The following is a 17,877-nucleotide window of genomic DNA, read 5'->3' as shown; positions in this document are numbered from 1 at the left end:
TCCAAAGGGATAATTTACTACGCTTGTTAAGGAGACAATGAACACGGCCCATTACAAACGTGGCGCGATCGCGCACACGTTTGATATGGGCCTTGAAAGTAAGACGTCTATCTAAGACTACGCCGAGATATTTGACTTGCTCCTCCCAAGGGATCGGCTTGCCAGACATCTTGATGACTTAAGTTGACAGCGTGACCGTGACGTATTATAATAGCCCTTTGAAAAGTACACCGCTGCACTTTTCTCCGGGTTTACCTTGATTCTCCATTTGCGAAACTACTTGCCCAAGGCATTGGCGCGTTGGAGAATTCCGGTCATCATAACTCGACCACGGCACGAAGAATAGATGGCTGTATCATCCGCAAATAAAGCTAGTTCGGTATTAGGGTATTTGGGAATGTACAAACACACCAGACTATGAACCACCGTAAATAAATGCAGGCAGGCTAAGATGGCACTACCCAACATCAATAGTTGTCTCTCCAAAAGAATTCTAAATGTGAAGAGGTCTCCACTAATACAGGTAACAGCTGCAGGTAGCAGGTGTAGCTGTGTGGTCACGGTGATATCAACAAACATCTGTTTACACTAGGTGTCACCGACAAGCCCCTGTGCAGAACCTGCATGGACGAGACAGCGGCCCATGTGCTACTGGAGTGTGAAGGAGCCGCCAACTACCGGGTCCGGCACCTTGGCCAGACGGGGTGCCTCCCTGAGGCGACCGGCAACGTCAGAGGCTTCTTAGAATTCCTTGGGGATTTACAACATAGTAAAAGCAAAATAAATTTCTCAAGTACCGTTGTGACTGCCTACCCCTTAGTGATACGGGCGTGATATTATGTTAGTATGTTCTGATTACTTATGGCTCTGCCCACCCCATTAGGGATACGAGCAGCTGCAAGTGATTGTGTATCTTATTAACGAGACATTAATGTTACGTTTACAACATAGTAAAGACAAAATCAATTTCTCAAGTAAAGTACCTACCTAACATAACTTTACTTTTACTATGACATGGTAAAAGTAATCTTAAAATAAGTACTTTCGTACAATACAATAATACTTTATTGCGTACAAGGAATTAAAAACACATAACAGTATTTTTTTAAATCTTTCTATCGTGTGGGTTGTGAGGTGGATTACCAACCTCATCAACCCTGGTGTCAGGGTAACTATTGAGCCGCCAGAGGCCCCTGACATGACTCATGTAATAACTACTTTCTTACATGAGTAAGTAGTCACCGGGACCAACCGTGCCTTCCGAAGCACGGAATTGCAAATTGCATTGGGACAGTTAATGGGATTTATACCCTGTACCAGGATGCCAGGGCTCGCGAATAGAAAAAGGCACGCTAGTGTTTCAAACTATCGATAGTTCAGTATCGATTATCGATCATAATCATTTTCAACTACGATTTTGATTGGTAGAAATAAAAAAATAGCTTTTCAAAAAATCTAAATCCATGGACTTTTGAGTTATTGAAATTCAGTTTAGACAATCAGCCCACTCAAAATAACCATACTATCGGAGTGTAGCAATACTACTGACTGAGGGCAAAATTATCGATAGTTTGTTATTAATCCGCAACGATACTATCGATTGTATTGCACTTAGGTAATAAAATCGAAAATGTTCCCACTTTCCGAGTTATCAATAGTCTTGCTATCGATCGACTCTCGGTCGGGATAGATTATCGATAGACATTTTTTGATCGGCAAGCCCTAGTGCACCCGAAATTCAAAATGGCGGTGCTGTTAAGGGGAAGTTATCATTAACCATGATAAAATTTTTTTTTTTTTTTGTATTTTTTTTCCTTCCTAAATTGTAGTCGTGTATTATCCAACAGTGAACAATAACATCACGCCTTTTTCCCATTGGAGTAGGCAGAGACTGCGGAATTTCACTTACCACTACACGCTCGTATCGCTACATGCCCGTACCAAACATACATACATAATATCACGCCTTTATCTCTTATGGGGCAGACAGAGCCACAAGTAATCATAACATAGGTACATAAATAATTATCATGCTCGTACCGCTAATGGGATGTTCTTGTGACTCTGCCCACCCCATTAGGGATACGGGCAGAGTGATAGTATGTCTTATTATTGACAGATTAATTTCGCCTTCTGCTATTGCGCGGGATATTTGCGAAGAAACGTGGCAATTCTGTGTTAGTGCCAGAGTGTGAGCGCGGGTGATCCTTATTAGATAAACGACTTTTTTACTTTTCTAGGTTCAAAGTAAAATACGTACCTACTTTCATAAAATACAATACATTCATTCATTCATTCAAACAATACCATAAAAATATTTTATTGCGCACAAAGAAATAACACACCCTTAAGTACCAGGATACTAGCATTCCAAAAGAGATAGAAACATGCACACGAAAGTAAACTGTCAAATTATTTGTCAGTGCTTGTTTACTATCTGTGGAGTGAAGTTCGAAATTTGGATTTGTTGTGATAACTGTGATCAGTGATAGTTCGAGGTGTCTTTGAGTAATGTAGGTTATTATGAAATGATGATGTGTGTGGGTGCCGGCGATGGCAACTTAAGTGAAGCACGGAACTTGTATCAGCGATTCATAGAAGGTAGACCAGCTGATGAAGCCAGGCAACTGCCTTCACTGCATTGCTTCAGGAAAATGGTCAATCGCCTACTGCATTTAACGGGCTCTTTCCACGCGTCATCCGAGACTGGCCGCTCGGCGACCCGTGATCCGGAGTTTGAAGAAGCCGTACTAGCCGTGCAGCCAACCCAAGGACTACCACGCGAACCTTACCACATGCAACGTACGCCCGAGCTAATTCCTGCTGATTATTTACCTCGTGTGGCATTCTGAGAATGGTACCGAGTTCAAGTGGAAAGCTCACCAGACTTTGCTTCGAAAGTGTTGTGGACAGATGAAGCGGCAGGTCTGTGCATCGAACGGGGATGACGACATTTCGAACCTTTCTTGTAAAACGTAAGTCTAATTATTAATTACCTACCTACTTACCCACACTTTCACACTTTTTTTCCTATTTACTATTAAATTAAATACCTTACCTAAACAAGTAGGTAATTTTAACTTATTTTACACGTCATAAAATAATGTGAGAATAGTTGTCAAAGCAAAATGACTCCAATTATTAGATGCTTTAGTGTCATTCTTGTTTGTTACAGTCGCCGACGTGCCGCCGACTCGGATTGTTCCAATCGGCCGCCGACTCCTTTTGACGTTGCCGCCAAAGCCGCCGCCCGCTCGAATTTCGTACCTATCGCGGCCGTGCGAGCGCCGCGAGTACCAGGCGACCAGGACGCGCTAGGAGATTTGTGTAGTGCCAATATTTGAGTGGATTAAGAACAGTGACCTCAATAGTGCTGTGCCGTGTTTTTTACATGCTGGAAATATTAAAATATTTTTTTAACTGAAATTGAAAAAAATATCAAAAGTGTTTTTTTTTAATTGAAATTTTGCAGATAAGATCTACATAAGGTATAGTTTTGTCCCCTTTCGGCTTGATACCCCCCTTCCGTTACACCCTGTATATTTTTGTAATAAACTTTTATACATTTTTTTTTATTATTGTCCTTTTCTACTTCATTTTAAAGATCATTCCTTTATTTGAATCTAAACTGACGGTAGAAAGATATAGATAGCAATTTTATTAATTGGTAAAAAGATCTACTCATCAAACGAGTTAGTAAAACAATAATTTGTACCCTAGCAACATCGTTCAATGAATCATTTCATTCATTCATTTTTTTTTTTTTGTTTTGGTTTTCCCCGAAGGGTAAGGCAAAGGGAACTATGCCCATACAGCCATGTCTGACGTATTTTTTTTCTTGATGATTAATGAAATGATGAAAGGTGATGATGATGAAACCTAAGCCCCCACCCTCGGAGTAGACTCCTACTCCGAACCCCAAACGAATTAACTCAAAAGTCCGCATAAACTTTTGAGTTATGAAGCGGCTTCCCAGCACGAAGCGAAAATAGGCAGATACACTTTGTTTATTGAATACTCCAATATAATAACACTCGCGAATGTCTTCCGACTAACTTAATGCGATCATTAACCACAAAACACCACTTCGTATTAATTATTTAGATTACTCAATGAAGAAAGCAACTGTCCCGTTCCCGTTTCCCGCCGAAAACTTTCATTCATTCATTTGTCGGCATAAAGCATAAAGTGTTTCCAGACCAAAAACAGTTAAAAAAAAGTTTTGACATTATTGACATCTTTACCGAAAATTCAAAGTTTATTAAATTTCTCAGAAAAAATCACTTTAAGGAGGGTTTATAAAATAAAACATTGTAATTAGATGTGCAAAAGAAAATGTGAAATCTCTCATATAAAAAGCTAGTTATTGAACAGAAATAAACATGTTTTCCGCATATTTCTTAAAGTATAGGAATATGATCCTTTGTAGTATTTTCTTCTTTTATTTTGGCTGTGGAATTACGTTAAGTTTACTGAAGATAGACTGTGATTCTGTTGCTAAAGCTATGGAAACATCTGCAAATAGCGAATATAGTAAGGTGGAGTATGTTGTGTTAATTTTGAGCGCGCCTGAAAACGTTCAGGAAAGAAGCACAATTAGGGGCACTTGGATCAATTTTGCCGCCAATATGTTCACTGAAAACGGTGTGAGACTATATAAATGGAACCACACGGGGGCCACAAGGGCACTACCGCCTGAATTTATCAAATTTTACTTCGCTATTGGAGTCAAAGGGTTTGACATGGAAAGACTACTGAAATTAACGTCTGAAAACGCTAGAAACAACGACTTGTTGCTTCTGGACGATCTAGAAGATCATTATTTAACTCTCTCAGACAAAACTGTGCAGTCAATGAAGTGGCTGAGTGAAAACATGAAGCAATTGAAGTATGTGATAAAATGTGATGATGATTCTTTCGTCAGAGTTGATTTGATTGTTCGTGAGCTAGAAGCTTTCGCGCCCGATATGAACACTCCGAAGATTCGAGAATTTATTTCGTACAAGGTGAGTTTACTCCTGACTTTTATGTTTCATTATAAAATTGTTGTAATTTATGGAAAAATAATATATTTTTAACTAAGATAACACACAGAAAGTGCTAATTCTATTACTTACTTTTATACTTTTTTGAACTAAGAAAATTTACCATAATTATATGGCATTAACTATGTGACTAGCAAAAGTCCAACACAGTAGTTATGTGAAGAAAAAACAGGATAAAATATTTTTTAAATCATTGTTGCATATTATCCCAGGTTTGTGGTAATGTAGTGCAGGAGTTCCCATGTATACTTTTATTTTTTGTTCACATTCAATCTATTGTGATGACTTAAGTCCAGTTGAATATAATATAGGGTGTTCGTCTTTCAGAAGGCCCTACTAGTATATAAAGGTCTCTACTGGGGCTATTTCAATGGGAAAGCGAAGATCTTCCTCTCTGGGAAGTGGCAAGAGAGTGAATGGTTCCTCTGTGACAACTACCTCCCATATGCTCTGGGAGGGGGGTATGTTGTGTCCCGTAGTATTGTGGACTTTGTCGCTAGAAATGCAGACATTCTAAGGTACGTATGTCACCCGATCTTGATATTTTGACCTTTGAAAATGTGTACACATGGATTGGAAACCCTTTTTACCCAGCATTGTGTGGCTAATAAGAATACAACAAAAAATAATTAGTCATCCCACTGGAAAATATAAAATATAGTGAGTTCTACGTCATTTAAAAGATACGGCAAAAGGAAGTGTATGATAGTATTTCTTATTTCCAGTAAATACAAATCAGAAGATGTATCAATGGGAGTGTGGACCGCCCCTCTTGATGGTATCAATCGCGTGCATGACACCAGATTCGACACTCAATGGCGATCGAGAGGATGCGAAAACAACATGTTAATTCGTCACAAGCAAACTCCTACGGATATGTTAAAAATGTACAAGAACTTGGTACAGTCCAAAGGAGAAAGATTGTGTACTAATGTTACTATGGAAAGAAAAGCTTATGTTTATAATTGGGATGTCTTACCTAGTGCATGTTGTAAATAATAGACTGATTTTATATATTTGTGCCAATGTGCATACTTTCTTCCTAGTCAATTATATTATTTAGTATAAAAAAATAGCTCTTTTAACTACTCCCAAAGGTTTCTTTCAGGAATATTTAACTTTATTTTCTTTTTATGTATTTCTAAAAATGTTAGTGGGCTTAAAAGCTTCGATTCCAAAACAAAAAAAAACCTACTTGTCTATGCAATGAGTGAATGAAAAATATCATAGACAAGCTGAACGTGGGTGCGTTCACGATAAGAAAATGAATGAGCTGATTACTTATATTATCTGCTTTCTGCCAGCTGTGAAAAAAATGACAGCTGGCTAGGCTATGTTGTCGTACGTGCACTTAAAACCTGAAAAAATATTTAAAAATGCCTTTAGTAATCATATGTGGTACTCCAGTCAGTGGTAAAACAACAAGAACGCAAGAACTAAAGGAATATTTCGAGAAAACTCATAAGAAACATGTGGAAATTGTGTCCGAAGCCGAGGCTATAAAAAAGTTAGGTTATGATAAAAATGAAACATATTTGGATGCACAGAAAGAAAAACGTATGAGAGGGTACCTCAAATCGGAAGTCATACGACTTATAGGCAAGGATAATGTCGTTATATTAGATGGGAGTAACTATATTAAAGGTAAGGCTTGATTGACTTATGTACGTTAACTGAATACGACCAATGTTTACATGACTTTTACAGTCATCTTTTTGGTTCATAAACTTAACTTAGGGTTTTAGCACCAAATATGGCTGCGAATTACCCTCTTTTCTCATAATGTTCCATATTCTGATAAACATTGCTAGGTATTTTTTTTAATATATATATTTTTTATTTTTGGCCTGGTTGCAAAGACCTTTAGTTATGAATTCTTTTAGGTTGCAGATATGAATTGTACTGTGCATCGAAATCATCAAAATCAACGCAATGCACAGTGTATACTATAAAGAACCATGATGAGGCATGGGAAGACAACCAGAAGAGGACGAAAAGAGATGCAGATATAGAACACCACTTGAATGACAGCTGTAATTGTGACGATGAGCCTTATACTGAAGAAGTATTTAATGCATTAACTAGGCTAAGGTAATAATATATTTAAAATTTAAAAAAAAGTAAATTGGATGATATTATTTGTATGCAGTAGTTTTAGGCAGAAGAGACCTTCATTATGTAAAAAAATATGATTCAAAGTGTAACTATGTTACCTACTGAATAAAGATATTTTTGAATTTGAATATGCATAAACAAAAACAGTACTTTTTGTATTATGAATAATAATATCTTACATTTTGAGGGTACAGCCTCTGTAGTCTAGTTTTTTTTTTTTATTTAATTTTTATCAAGGCTTCAGCCACTCTTAGTGGTTATGCAAGCCTCATAGTTTACAGTGTTTAATGATGATCAAATCATCACTTTACAAAAGAACACAATTACAGCACTACACCATGCTGTTCAGGGATTGTTATTCCTAAGAGACACAGTACAGTCTTTATATAAAAGTTCCGTAATCTAGTGTTTAGAGCGTTAGGCTCAAAATCTGGAGGTCCGGGTTGGATTCCCGATGGAGATATTGTCGAAATATTTTTTTTAACAATTCTTTTTTAAATCCGACTTCCAGGTTTGAAGAGCCCAATAGCAACAACAGATGGGACAGCCCGCTGTTCACAGTACAACCCACAGACAGTCTCGACCTGGAGGCGATCTACAAAGTCCTGTTTGAGAAGAAACCTCCTCCACCCAACATGAGTACACAGAATGTAAGTACTGAACATTTTGAAGTGGAAAAGAATGCCACGGATTTAAAAAAAAAACATAAGCTGGAAAACTCATATTAGAATGTAGTCATATTAATACAATACTTAATGGCATCCAATCGGCGTTCCCCGAAAACGCGGTAGATGGCGTTGTTAAGTTTTTTCTTTGTATAAACTAAATTAGAAATATTCGTGGATAACAGACATATGCATCTTTTATCTTTATATTTGAGTATAAATGATGACTCTTTTTATTGCACCAAGGTTCAATTACAACTTCCATATTATTATTCTGATCAAAATAAAGAGTTCAGAAGCAATATGTGATCCAAATATCAAGCAACAATTGCAGAAGAAATTGAAAAGCACAATAAAAGGCATATGGGATGGTTGACCAACCATCCAAATCCCTTAGCAACCATGCTGTTGGAAACCAGCAGTAGGGTGAAGAGGCTCAAGAGAATGGATGTTCTTGGGCATTAAAAAATTGGAAGATAGTGACATTGGTTGCTTTACTTCAAACAAATCAATAACAATGCATCAAATCTGATAAAAGTCTTGCGACTGATTGCAGATAAAAAGAACAGAAAAAAGAAACATTACGTACCCCTCTCTCTCTCTCTATTTAAGAGCTCCACTCTTGTCGGTGGAGTAATCGCCATTCCTCTCTCCTTCCCACCGAAACCTTCACCTCCCGATACGACACGACCTGCACCTTCTCTTTTATTTGTTTCATAAATGTTATTCTAGGTCTACCCCTTCCTCTCTTCCCTTCAATTTTTCCTTCTATAATGTTTGTTATAAATGAATCGTGTCGTATCAGGTGGCCAATCATATTTCCTCTCCGGTTCTCTATAGTCTTCAATATGGTTCTCTTTTATTCAACTCTTTCCAGCACTTTTTCATTTGTACCCCAGCAATGATAAAATAGGTTATTATATAGTGAACAACACCATCTATCGTGTGTTTGGGGAACGTCGATTGAAAAGTCCCTCATTGAAAACTAGCGTATTACCTACCATTTTATTTTATTCCTATTAAACCCATCTCATTCTGTTCCAGCCACCGCTATCGTCTACAAACTTCCTCTACGAATTAGATAAAGCAACTCAAGCAATATCAAAACAGATATTAGAAGCAAAACAATTATCGTTAGACATTGTCAAGTTCCCTGACTACCCTGGTTGCATGTTGGAGTCAAGTTTCATACAAGATGTAAATCCACAGAAGCTATTACGGCTGAGAAGGCAGTTTCTAACGTACGCCAAAATGAATCATTCAAATGAAGATGCGAATAAGATTGGCAGATATTTTATTCAGTATTTGAATAAAACTTTGACGGACTAATGTTTGTTTTTTATTATCTGTATCGTCACTGTATTAGTCTTCTATCGTGTGGGTTGTGTGGGTTACCAACCTCATCAACCCTGGTTATAGGGTTATTATTGAGCTGCCAAAGGCCCCTGACACGGCTCATAACGACTACTTTCGTTATTACGGTCACGAGCATTAATATGTATACACTTTGGTACCATGTCACATTAACTTTTTGACAAATTGAATTGTAAGTCTCACTAAATGTCAAATAATGTTAGTGCGACAGAGTCCTAAAGTGGGTACATTGTATTGCTCATGACTGTACGTAGTAACCGGGACCAACGGCTTGACGTACGATAAGGTGCAAAAGTCCAATCAGTTTCTTGCAAAGTAATAAATTAAATGGTTGTACTTAAGACCTGGTTACCTGTCGTGTCTATTATTACAGAAGTTTTATAATTATGACAACTAATGGTTCATAATTTCACTACTGTTTACAAATAATTCGCTGGGCTCAGTGACTGAACTTTTGCTCTTTGATTGTACCTTCCGAAGCACGGATCGTCTTACTTTCGGACAAACGGGTGATCAGCCTGTAATGTCCTATCAAACTAGGGCACATAATGTGATTTTTGTGATGTCCCCAGAGGCGACCCACGGCTGGGTACAATAATAAGTATAGCGCTTGCGTAGTATGCAGGTTCGTCTCAAAAAAAAAAATAAGTGAGGGTAGTTCATTAACAACTTTTGACTAATGACATTCACTATTATAACTTAAACGACTATATATCGGTTAGGTTGGCACACATGACACACCGCAGGCTACAACTATGACGTCAAAAAAATATTTAAATGCGGGTAGATGCAATGAGATCATACGTCAAATGTCACTAGTCGAATGTTATCAGTGTACCTACCCGCGTTTAAAAATTTTCTTTTTTTGACGTCATAGTTTGCGTTTTTTCTAACCTAACCGATAGTCGGTTAGGTTATATTTTGTCTTGGCTTTCTTGTTACTGTCGCTTCTAGTAGTCGTCGAGGCTTATTGATTCCCTGCTCTATGCTAACCATATCGTAATGTAAGTGATGCCGCCTCAGCCGTTGCAACGCGGCCGAAATTTCAGGAACTTTAAATGAACTGAAAGTAAATACTAGAATTCTGTATGGTCTCTTGATCTGGAGAGCCCGGATTTGATTCCCGGTGAACATCATCATCACCCTAGCCTTATCCAGTTTTCTACAGGGTCCACTTACCTAACCTGAAGATTTGACAGGTCCGGTTTACAGAAGCTCCTGCCTAACCTTCCAACCCGCGAAGGGAAAACCAGCCCAATACAGGTTAGGTCACATACCTCCGAAAATGCATTTCTCGGGAATGTGGGTTTCCTCACGATGTTTTCCTTCACCGCTGAGCACATGACAATCATTTATGATCCAAACATGAATTCGAAAACAAATTCGACAATCATTGGCTGATGGACATATCACATAAAAATAATTTATGATCCCTAGTTTGGTTGGGATATTGCAGACTGATCACCTGATTGTCTGAAAGCATGATGATCCGTGCTTCGGAGGCACGTTAATTATGTTTTTAAAATGACGAGTAAATAAAAAACTTGTATCCAATAAACAAATCTATTTAATCTCTTATGTACTTACTTAACAAAATAACAACTATTTTGAAAGTCTGTGAATAAACGGTTTATGGAAATAAAAAAATTGTATAATTTCGGCCTTCTCTGCCCACCCCGTAAGGTTTGCAGCGTGAAGATAAATAGAACCAGATAATTAATGAAGTCTTTTTTTAGAATTTAAAAGGCATTACATGTTATTATTATTGTTCTTACGCGGTAAGAACCCGTTATTATGTGCTTTAATTATGATAATAACCGCGTAAACTTAAAACAATGTATTACATATTATATTACATAACAAACATTATCTTTCATTCTTTTTTGAAATGAAATTATTTCTTTTTTATATTAAATTAACACAGTTATGTTTTGCCGAATATACTATTTATGTTCTTTTCCTTCCTTTCTTCTTTCTATTTTCTGCCATGCATGAGTGTCGTTAAAACCGACAGTGGAATTGTGTCCTTTCTAACATGATGGACTGATTCCTTGTCACCATAAGGTTCATCATATCCATCGTAGGACTTCGTATCAACAGTGGCTGAAAGTTGTCTTGATGGCTTTGCCTACCCCAATAGGAATTATGTGCGCGAAGCTATTATGTAATGCTATTTAAACTTTGAAATTGTACAAGATTATTAAAATCATTATTTTTGTGTACTTTTCTTACCTAAAGTGTCTCTTAGGGCTAGTTTCCACTACGCAAAGACCTGACCCTCAGCGCTCCCCATTAGTCCGGCCAAGTAGTTAATGCCATCTGCGACATATCTACCATAAGCTACCGTAGCTTGTGGCTGTGTCCACCCTATTAGGGAATTCGAGCGTGACTTTGAGGTTCATATTATGTATGTATGTACAGACATCACATTTTCCAAAATTAAATGCACAGTATAAACTAGCCCTATAAATACAAAATATATTTTTTTATTTAAATATAGTTTTTTTAATATCATTTTGACAAAAAGATCTTGTAGATCATTGCACAGATCACAGAAACAAGTAAGTCTCGACGACTACTAGAAGCGACAGTAATAATAAAGTTAATACAAAATATAACCTAACCGACCATCGGTTAGGTTGGGACAAACCGTAGGCTATGACGTCAAAAAAAGAAAATTTTTAAACGCGGGTAGTTTCACTGACAACATTCGACTAGTGACATTTGACTTATGTTGTTAGTGCAACTACCCTCATTTAAAAAAAATCTTTTATTGATGTCATAGCCAACAATTTTTCTTTTTTTGTTTGTGCCAACCTAACCGTTAGTCGGTTAGGTTCTATTTTGTCTCACCACGATTGTTGCAACGCGGTCGAACTTCGGGACTATAAAGGAGAATGGGCGAAACTGGTCCAAGAACCTCCACTGTTGAGACTTATATGTAATGAAAACTTATGCTTTCCCTACGATTCTGGCAAAGTTCCCGGAGTTCCTTTTCTACGGCCATGTTTGTCCTGGCTAAAAATATGATAGAATACAGTCGGGGACTAAAATCGACTCAAGATTTGTTGCTGAATCCACTAAGTCTACATAAATAATTATGTATCATAATGTATATAGTTTTAAAGAACTTGGAACTTGGTCCAAGAACCTCCACTGATGAGATTTGCATGTGATGATAGCTTACGCTTGTCCTATGATTCTAGCAAAATTCTATCAAATTCTGCCTCGCGGTTTTTTTTAGTCATCATTGTCCTGGGTGTAAATACAGTAGTGGTAAAATTACCTCAAGTTTTATTGCCGAATAACTATTTAACATTGCCTATCATCATCATCAGCCCATTAACGTCCCCACTGCTGGGTCACGGGCCTTCCCTATGGATGGATAGGGAGAACGGGCCATAAACCACCACGCGGGCCCAGTGCGGATTGGTGGTTATTACGGACTGCTAATGCAGCCGGGACCAACGGCTTAACGTGCCTTCCGAAGCACGGAGGAGCTGGAGATGAATTTTTTTTTTGTGGTCACCCATCCTATGACCTAACCTATCATCCTATGATCCTATGGCCTTTGCGAAAGTTGCTTAACTTCAACAATCGCAGACCGAGCGCGTTTACCGCTGCGCCACCGAGCTCCTCCCTAACTTAGTCTATACATATACATGAGTTATTAATTCACCTTGTGTGCAATTTTCAGCAACACAGCTCGACCATTATAGACGGCGATACGGCTCACCTATCACGTTGGTCTAACAGAAAGCTCGGTGAGGTGTGGGTACTTAGTTTATGTTCGCTGGATGTTCTGCCTAACCCATATGTGATGTTATATTTATGGTCACGAGCATTAATATGTATATGTCACGGTAAGAGTGAATAATTGAAGATCATTAATAATTATCTATTATTATTATAATTATACACTTTGGTACCATGTCACATTAACTTTTTTGACAAATTAAACTATAAGTCTCACTAAATGTCAAATATGTTAGTGCGACAGAGTCCTAAAGTGGGTACATTATATTGCTCATGACTGTACCTCGTAAGGCTCAGATTCGCAGGCACAGTAATCAAACAATAGGGTATCGATTTTAAATGTATTATGTATATATGAAGCTTTACAACAACTCTAGTAGCAGTCGAGGCAAATGTGATTCCGCGCTCTGTGTTACATTGTATAGAAAAAGTCAGTCAATGAAATCAGTGAAAATATTCACTAATACAAATATAAAACAATTATGTAAAATAACAATGACTTATTTGTATTTTCTAAGTAAAACGGTTTTAATAGTCGCTCGGCCTCTGTGGTCCAGTGGTTGAGCGTTGGACTCACGATCCGGACGCTCCGGGTTCGAATCCCGGTGGGGAGATATCACAAAAATCACTTTGTGCTCACTAGTTTGGTTAGGACATTACAGGCTGATCACCTGATTGTCTGAAAGTAAGATGATCCGTGCTTCGGAAGGCACGTTAAGCCGTTGGTCCCGGTTACTATTTAGTATTTAATGATGTATTAAGTGAGTAATCGTTACGTGAGCCATGTCAGGGGCCTTTGGCGGCTCAATAATAACCCTGACACCAGGTTTGATGAGGTTGGTATTCCACCTCGGAACCCACACGATAAGAAGAATAGTCGCTGCACCGTGATGGACCATTATTATGGGCGATGGGCTGATCCCTTGTCACCATAAGGTTCATCATATCCATCTTAGGCTTTCGTAACAACAGTAGCAAGTTTCTTGACTTGTGGCTCTGCCTACCCCAATAGGGATTGTAAGCGTCAATCCATACTAATATTATAAATGCGAAAGTAACTCTTGTCTGTATGTTACCTTTTCATGCTACCACTGAACCGTTTGTGATGAAATTTGATATGGAGATAGTTTGAGACCCAGGGAAGGACATAGAGTAGTTTTTATTCCAGAAAAAAAAGGGACGAAATCGGGAGTGAAAAAAATGTGCTAAATTCTGAGTTAATATCAAGTGGAATTTTCCGTCGCAAAAGTAAGGAACAGAAAATAATTTAAAAAAGCACTGAAATGGGTGAATATCAAAATATTATTTTTTCGTGAAAACTTGTTCCTCGTAGCTAGAACTATCCTTTTTCATGTCGGAACCCAATTTTTTCACGAAAAAATAATATGAAAATTCGCCACCAAACTTGACACATTTTGATATTCACCCAAATACTTCATGAATTTTCTGACAGGAAATTCCACTTGATATCAACTCAGAATCACGGTCTGAATCATCCCCCTGAGTATTCGTTACGGTGTCACTAACACCCTGTATAAGCTATTTATTTAAAACGAATAAACCATTTTACTTAGAAAACATATTAAACTAGTACATACAAAGATAAATCATAATAATATCGTCACTGGAAAGGCAAAATTACTTAAGCGCCAAAATATCCGAAATGTCCATGTTATAATATTTATTATAAATATTTATGTCTTCCAGCATAATATATATTTTACTTTTTCATGTATTTTTTTAATTATCTGTTTTTTAAATTTTATTATTTATTTATCTACTAAACGATTACGTTGTCCTACTTTGCAAATGTTGTGTGCACCTATAATTGGCTTATGTAACAGTCTAATTCCTGATGTAACTTTTATTTTATTTAATGTTTTATTATATAAGCTGTTGGTGTACCTTTTTTATAAATAAAAAATAAAATAATATGTTATTACTAGACATAGAATATGAAAAAGAATGTAATCTTACGTTGACGTCATCAAAATTGAATAAATGGGTAAGAAATTATGATAAAAAAACAAAAAAATACTTTCAACGGCTTTTTCTTGAAATGGCATTTTGGCGCTTACGTAATTTTGCCTTTTCAATGACGATATGTACATAAGAACTAAAATCAGTACTGTTAATACTTATCGTGAGACCAAAGTATTTTTTTTTTATTTTTTGTGATACAAAATTATTATTATCTAAAACAGAGCCTTATACAGCTCTCTGGTATGACGTAGGAATAGAAGAAAGAAGTTGGAAAGGCCCTAACGCACATTTTTTGTCGTCCGTTCAACCTCGCTCTCGATTTTTTTTTTGTTTTTAATGTGACTTATTGTAGATTTGCCGTAAATGGCATTAATTTGGCCGGACAAATGGGGAGCGCTGAAAGCTCTCACCCGGTACAACATTTAAGACAACAGGCCTGAGGGTGCCCAGTTGGACGCGAACCTCGGCTCAGGGCGTCGTCTGAGAGGAATAGATTTGAAAGAATTAATCGATTCTAGTGGGTCGATAGCGGTAATCGCTGAATGAGAAAATCATCGAACACGCCAGCGGGGTCGGTATCGGGGTTCTGAAGTGTTTGTTGTCGCCAGCTGATCGGCTGCCTTTATGGCTATAGAGTAATCGGGTCGTCGGGATCGTATATTACGTCCTTCGTCCCCACTCTCTTTCACTACTACTCCTGCAAACAGATAACTACGATAGCTCTACTGCTTCTCAAATTCCATAGCCACTTTACAATGTATATTTTATGTGATAGGCTGCATTTTAATCGTTACTTTTCGTAAGATACTGTAGTATTTTTTGATAAATAGCCGATCATACTAAGGTTTTTAGCTTTCTTGTGATAAGGAGGGATTACCTTGCATGATAGTCGATATTAGAAGTCTTGCCCTGCAGGTTATAATGCATAAGACGACTTTTTTAATATACTATCGCGGAGCTCCGTGTGTCGTAAAGTTTGCTTGAGTGGAGTGCAAAGTTGAAGTATGAACTATTTGCTCATACTTGTTTGGCGGCGAGGGTGTGCTGCCGCCAAAGGATGTTTTCGGGGTACCGAACTGAGCATAGTACCCCGTTAGCCACAAGTTGGTAGTGTGACTAGGGATCGACGATCCGACAGTGTTGTGTTGGAAGTTGTATATATGCGTCTTGCCGTGAAAACTTCGATACCGCGTTTCACGACCGCTTGAAGACTGCATTATTGAATGTGGCGCCATCTGTTGCATGTGAGCGGAACTAGGTGGCCAACTAGTTGGGTCCGCTACACTTGTATGGCGCGCGGATGATGACATTCATTATTGTTGTAAACTAATAAAAAAAAATGATTAAAATCGCCTTTCATATTTGGATGTGACAACAGATATTATGTAATTTTAATTATAAGTTGAAGTATGAACTATTCATCATCATCAGCCCATTAACGTCCCCACTGCTGGGGCACCGTCCTTCCCTATGAATGGATAGGGAGATCGGGCCTTAAACCATCACGCGGGCCCAGTGCGAACTTTTTTTTTGTGACCGGCCTCTGCGAAAGTTGCTTCAACAATCGCAGACCGAGCGCGTTAACCGATGCGCCACCGAGCTCCACAACTATTGATGAACTATTATATTAGTTATTATATGTTTAAGAGTGCAAAGTTGAAGTATGAACTATTTGCTCATACTTGTATGGCGCGCGTTACGCTCACATGGCCCTTCCAACCTGTTTCTTTTATTCCGTGGATATGACGTAGATGCCGATTAAAGCGCTTGTTACATTACGCCGTATACAGAAAGAAAGCTGGAAACTTATAAGCGCTTACCAGCGATTGATAGCGCTGGTGACCCGCGCAGGAAAATATATGAACGCGCGCCGATAAGCACTGAACGGTGCCGACAAGTTTCAACACGCGCTGGTCAGCGCTGGGCGCTGCCATTTAAAATTATTTTTTGGTGCAATAAAGTGTATTTGTATTGTATTGTATTAATAAACAACTGCGACAACCTGCTTCCTTTGTGTAGAACGGACCAGCGCTGTCAAGCGCCGGTAAGCGCTTATAAGTTTCCAGCTTTCTTTCTGTATACGGCCTTACTCAATCTATCGGGTCCAGTGATGTGCCGTTCCCAAGAATATTCCCATTTTGGAAAAAAAAACTAATTTTTTACAAAATGGCAACCCAGGTTGAGGTGACGTCAGCTGGGCTAATCTTGAAACGTTAGCTGTCACTTTTGAGCTTTCCTGGTTATGGACTGGGCTTTTTGGCGGGAGACGGGAACGGGACAGTTGCTTTCTTCATTGAATAATCTAAATAATTAATACGAAGTGGTGTTTTGTGGTTAATGATCGCATTAAGTTAGTCGGAAGACATTCGCGAGTGTTATTATATTGGAGTATTCAATAAACAAAGTGTATCTGCCTATTTTCGCTTCGTGCCAGGAAGCCGCTTCATAACTCAAAAGTTTATGCGGACTTTTGAGTTAATTCGTTTGGGGTTCGGAGTAGGAGTCTACTCCGAGGGTGGGGGCTTAGGTTTCATCATCATCACCTTTCATCATTTCATTAATCATCAAGAAAAAAAATACGTCAGACATGGCTGTATGGGCATAGTTCCCTTTGCCTTACCCTTCGGGGAAAACCAAAACAAAAAAAAAATGGTTATGGACTGGGGAAAACTCCTGGGAACGGTAACTCTCTGCTCATAATGGACCATTATGGGCGATGGGCTGGCAACCTATCACCATGCGGTACTTCGCGCCCATCTTAACACCTGTTTTGTGGCTCTGCCCACCCCATTAGGGGTTATAGGCGTGAGTTATGTATAAAAAGCTTACATTTCTACTTGTCGGTAGCAAACAGTCTTTGCGACTGTTGGCGTTTCGAGCCTTGCTTCGGAGAGCACGTTAACTCGTCAGTATTAATTCATGTCAGTAATCGTTAAGCC

At 38.3% G+C, this 17,877-nt stretch overlaps 2 protein-coding genes and 1 long non-coding RNA gene across 3 annotated transcripts in view; 2 read left to right on the top strand and 1 right to left on the bottom strand.

The window, feature by feature from the left end:
• LOC126378594 (uncharacterized) overlaps positions 1 to 17,877 on the bottom strand; it is a 109,041-nt gene that overhangs the window by 2,562 nt on the left and 88,602 nt on the right. The gene's annotated exons all lie outside the window — the stretch shown is intronic.
• Positions 4,201 to 6,061, top strand: LOC126378464 (beta-1,3-galactosyltransferase 6). The gene is made up of 3 exons (XM_050026844.1): positions 4,201 to 5,006; positions 5,373 to 5,563; positions 5,771 to 6,061. Exons 1-3 carry the CDS (start codon positions 4,383 to 4,385, stop codon positions 6,042 to 6,044), a joined length of 1,089 nt encoding a protein of 362 aa, XP_049882801.1. The 5' UTR covers positions 4,201 to 4,382; the 3' UTR covers positions 6,045 to 6,061.
• On the top strand, positions 6,345 to 9,174 carry LOC126378485 (protein KTI12 homolog). Its single transcript, XM_050026887.1, has 4 exons — positions 6,345 to 6,689; positions 6,929 to 7,136; positions 7,672 to 7,810; positions 8,870 to 9,174. Exons 1-4 carry the CDS (start codon positions 6,422 to 6,424, stop codon positions 9,152 to 9,154), a joined length of 900 nt encoding a protein of 299 aa, XP_049882844.1. The 5' UTR covers positions 6,345 to 6,421; the 3' UTR covers positions 9,155 to 9,174.

Source organism: Pectinophora gossypiella, chromosome 26 (genome assembly GCF_024362695.1).
Source record: "Pectinophora gossypiella chromosome 26, ilPecGoss1.1, whole genome shotgun sequence".
NCBI lineage: Eukaryota > Metazoa > Arthropoda > Insecta > Lepidoptera > Gelechiidae > Pectinophora > Pectinophora gossypiella.
The sequence above is the reverse complement of the archived record's forward strand: the minus strand, read 5'-3'. Positions and strand labels throughout refer to the sequence as shown.

Coding starts and splice junctions, on each gene's coding strand:
- LOC126378464 (XM_050026844.1), top strand. CDS start 4,383: ATGTTTTCCGCATATTTCTTAAAGTATAGGAATATGATCCTTTGTAGT. Junction 5,007..5,372: donor GAGAATTTATTTCGTACAAG/GTGAGTTTACTC, acceptor TTCGTCTTTCAG/AAGGCCCTACTAGTATATAA. Junction 5,564..5,770: donor AGAAATGCAGACATTCTAAG/GTACGTATGTCA, acceptor TCTTATTTCCAG/TAAATACAAATCAGAAGATG.
- LOC126378485 (XM_050026887.1), top strand. CDS start 6,422: ATGCCTTTAGTAATCATATGTGGTACTCCAGTCAGTGGTAAAACAACA. Junction 6,690..6,928: donor TGGGAGTAACTATATTAAAG/GTAAGGCTTGAT, acceptor GAATTCTTTTAG/GTTGCAGATATGAATTGTAC. Junction 7,137..7,671: donor AATGCATTAACTAGGCTAAG/GTAATAATATAT, acceptor TCCGACTTCCAG/GTTTGAAGAGCCCAATAGCA.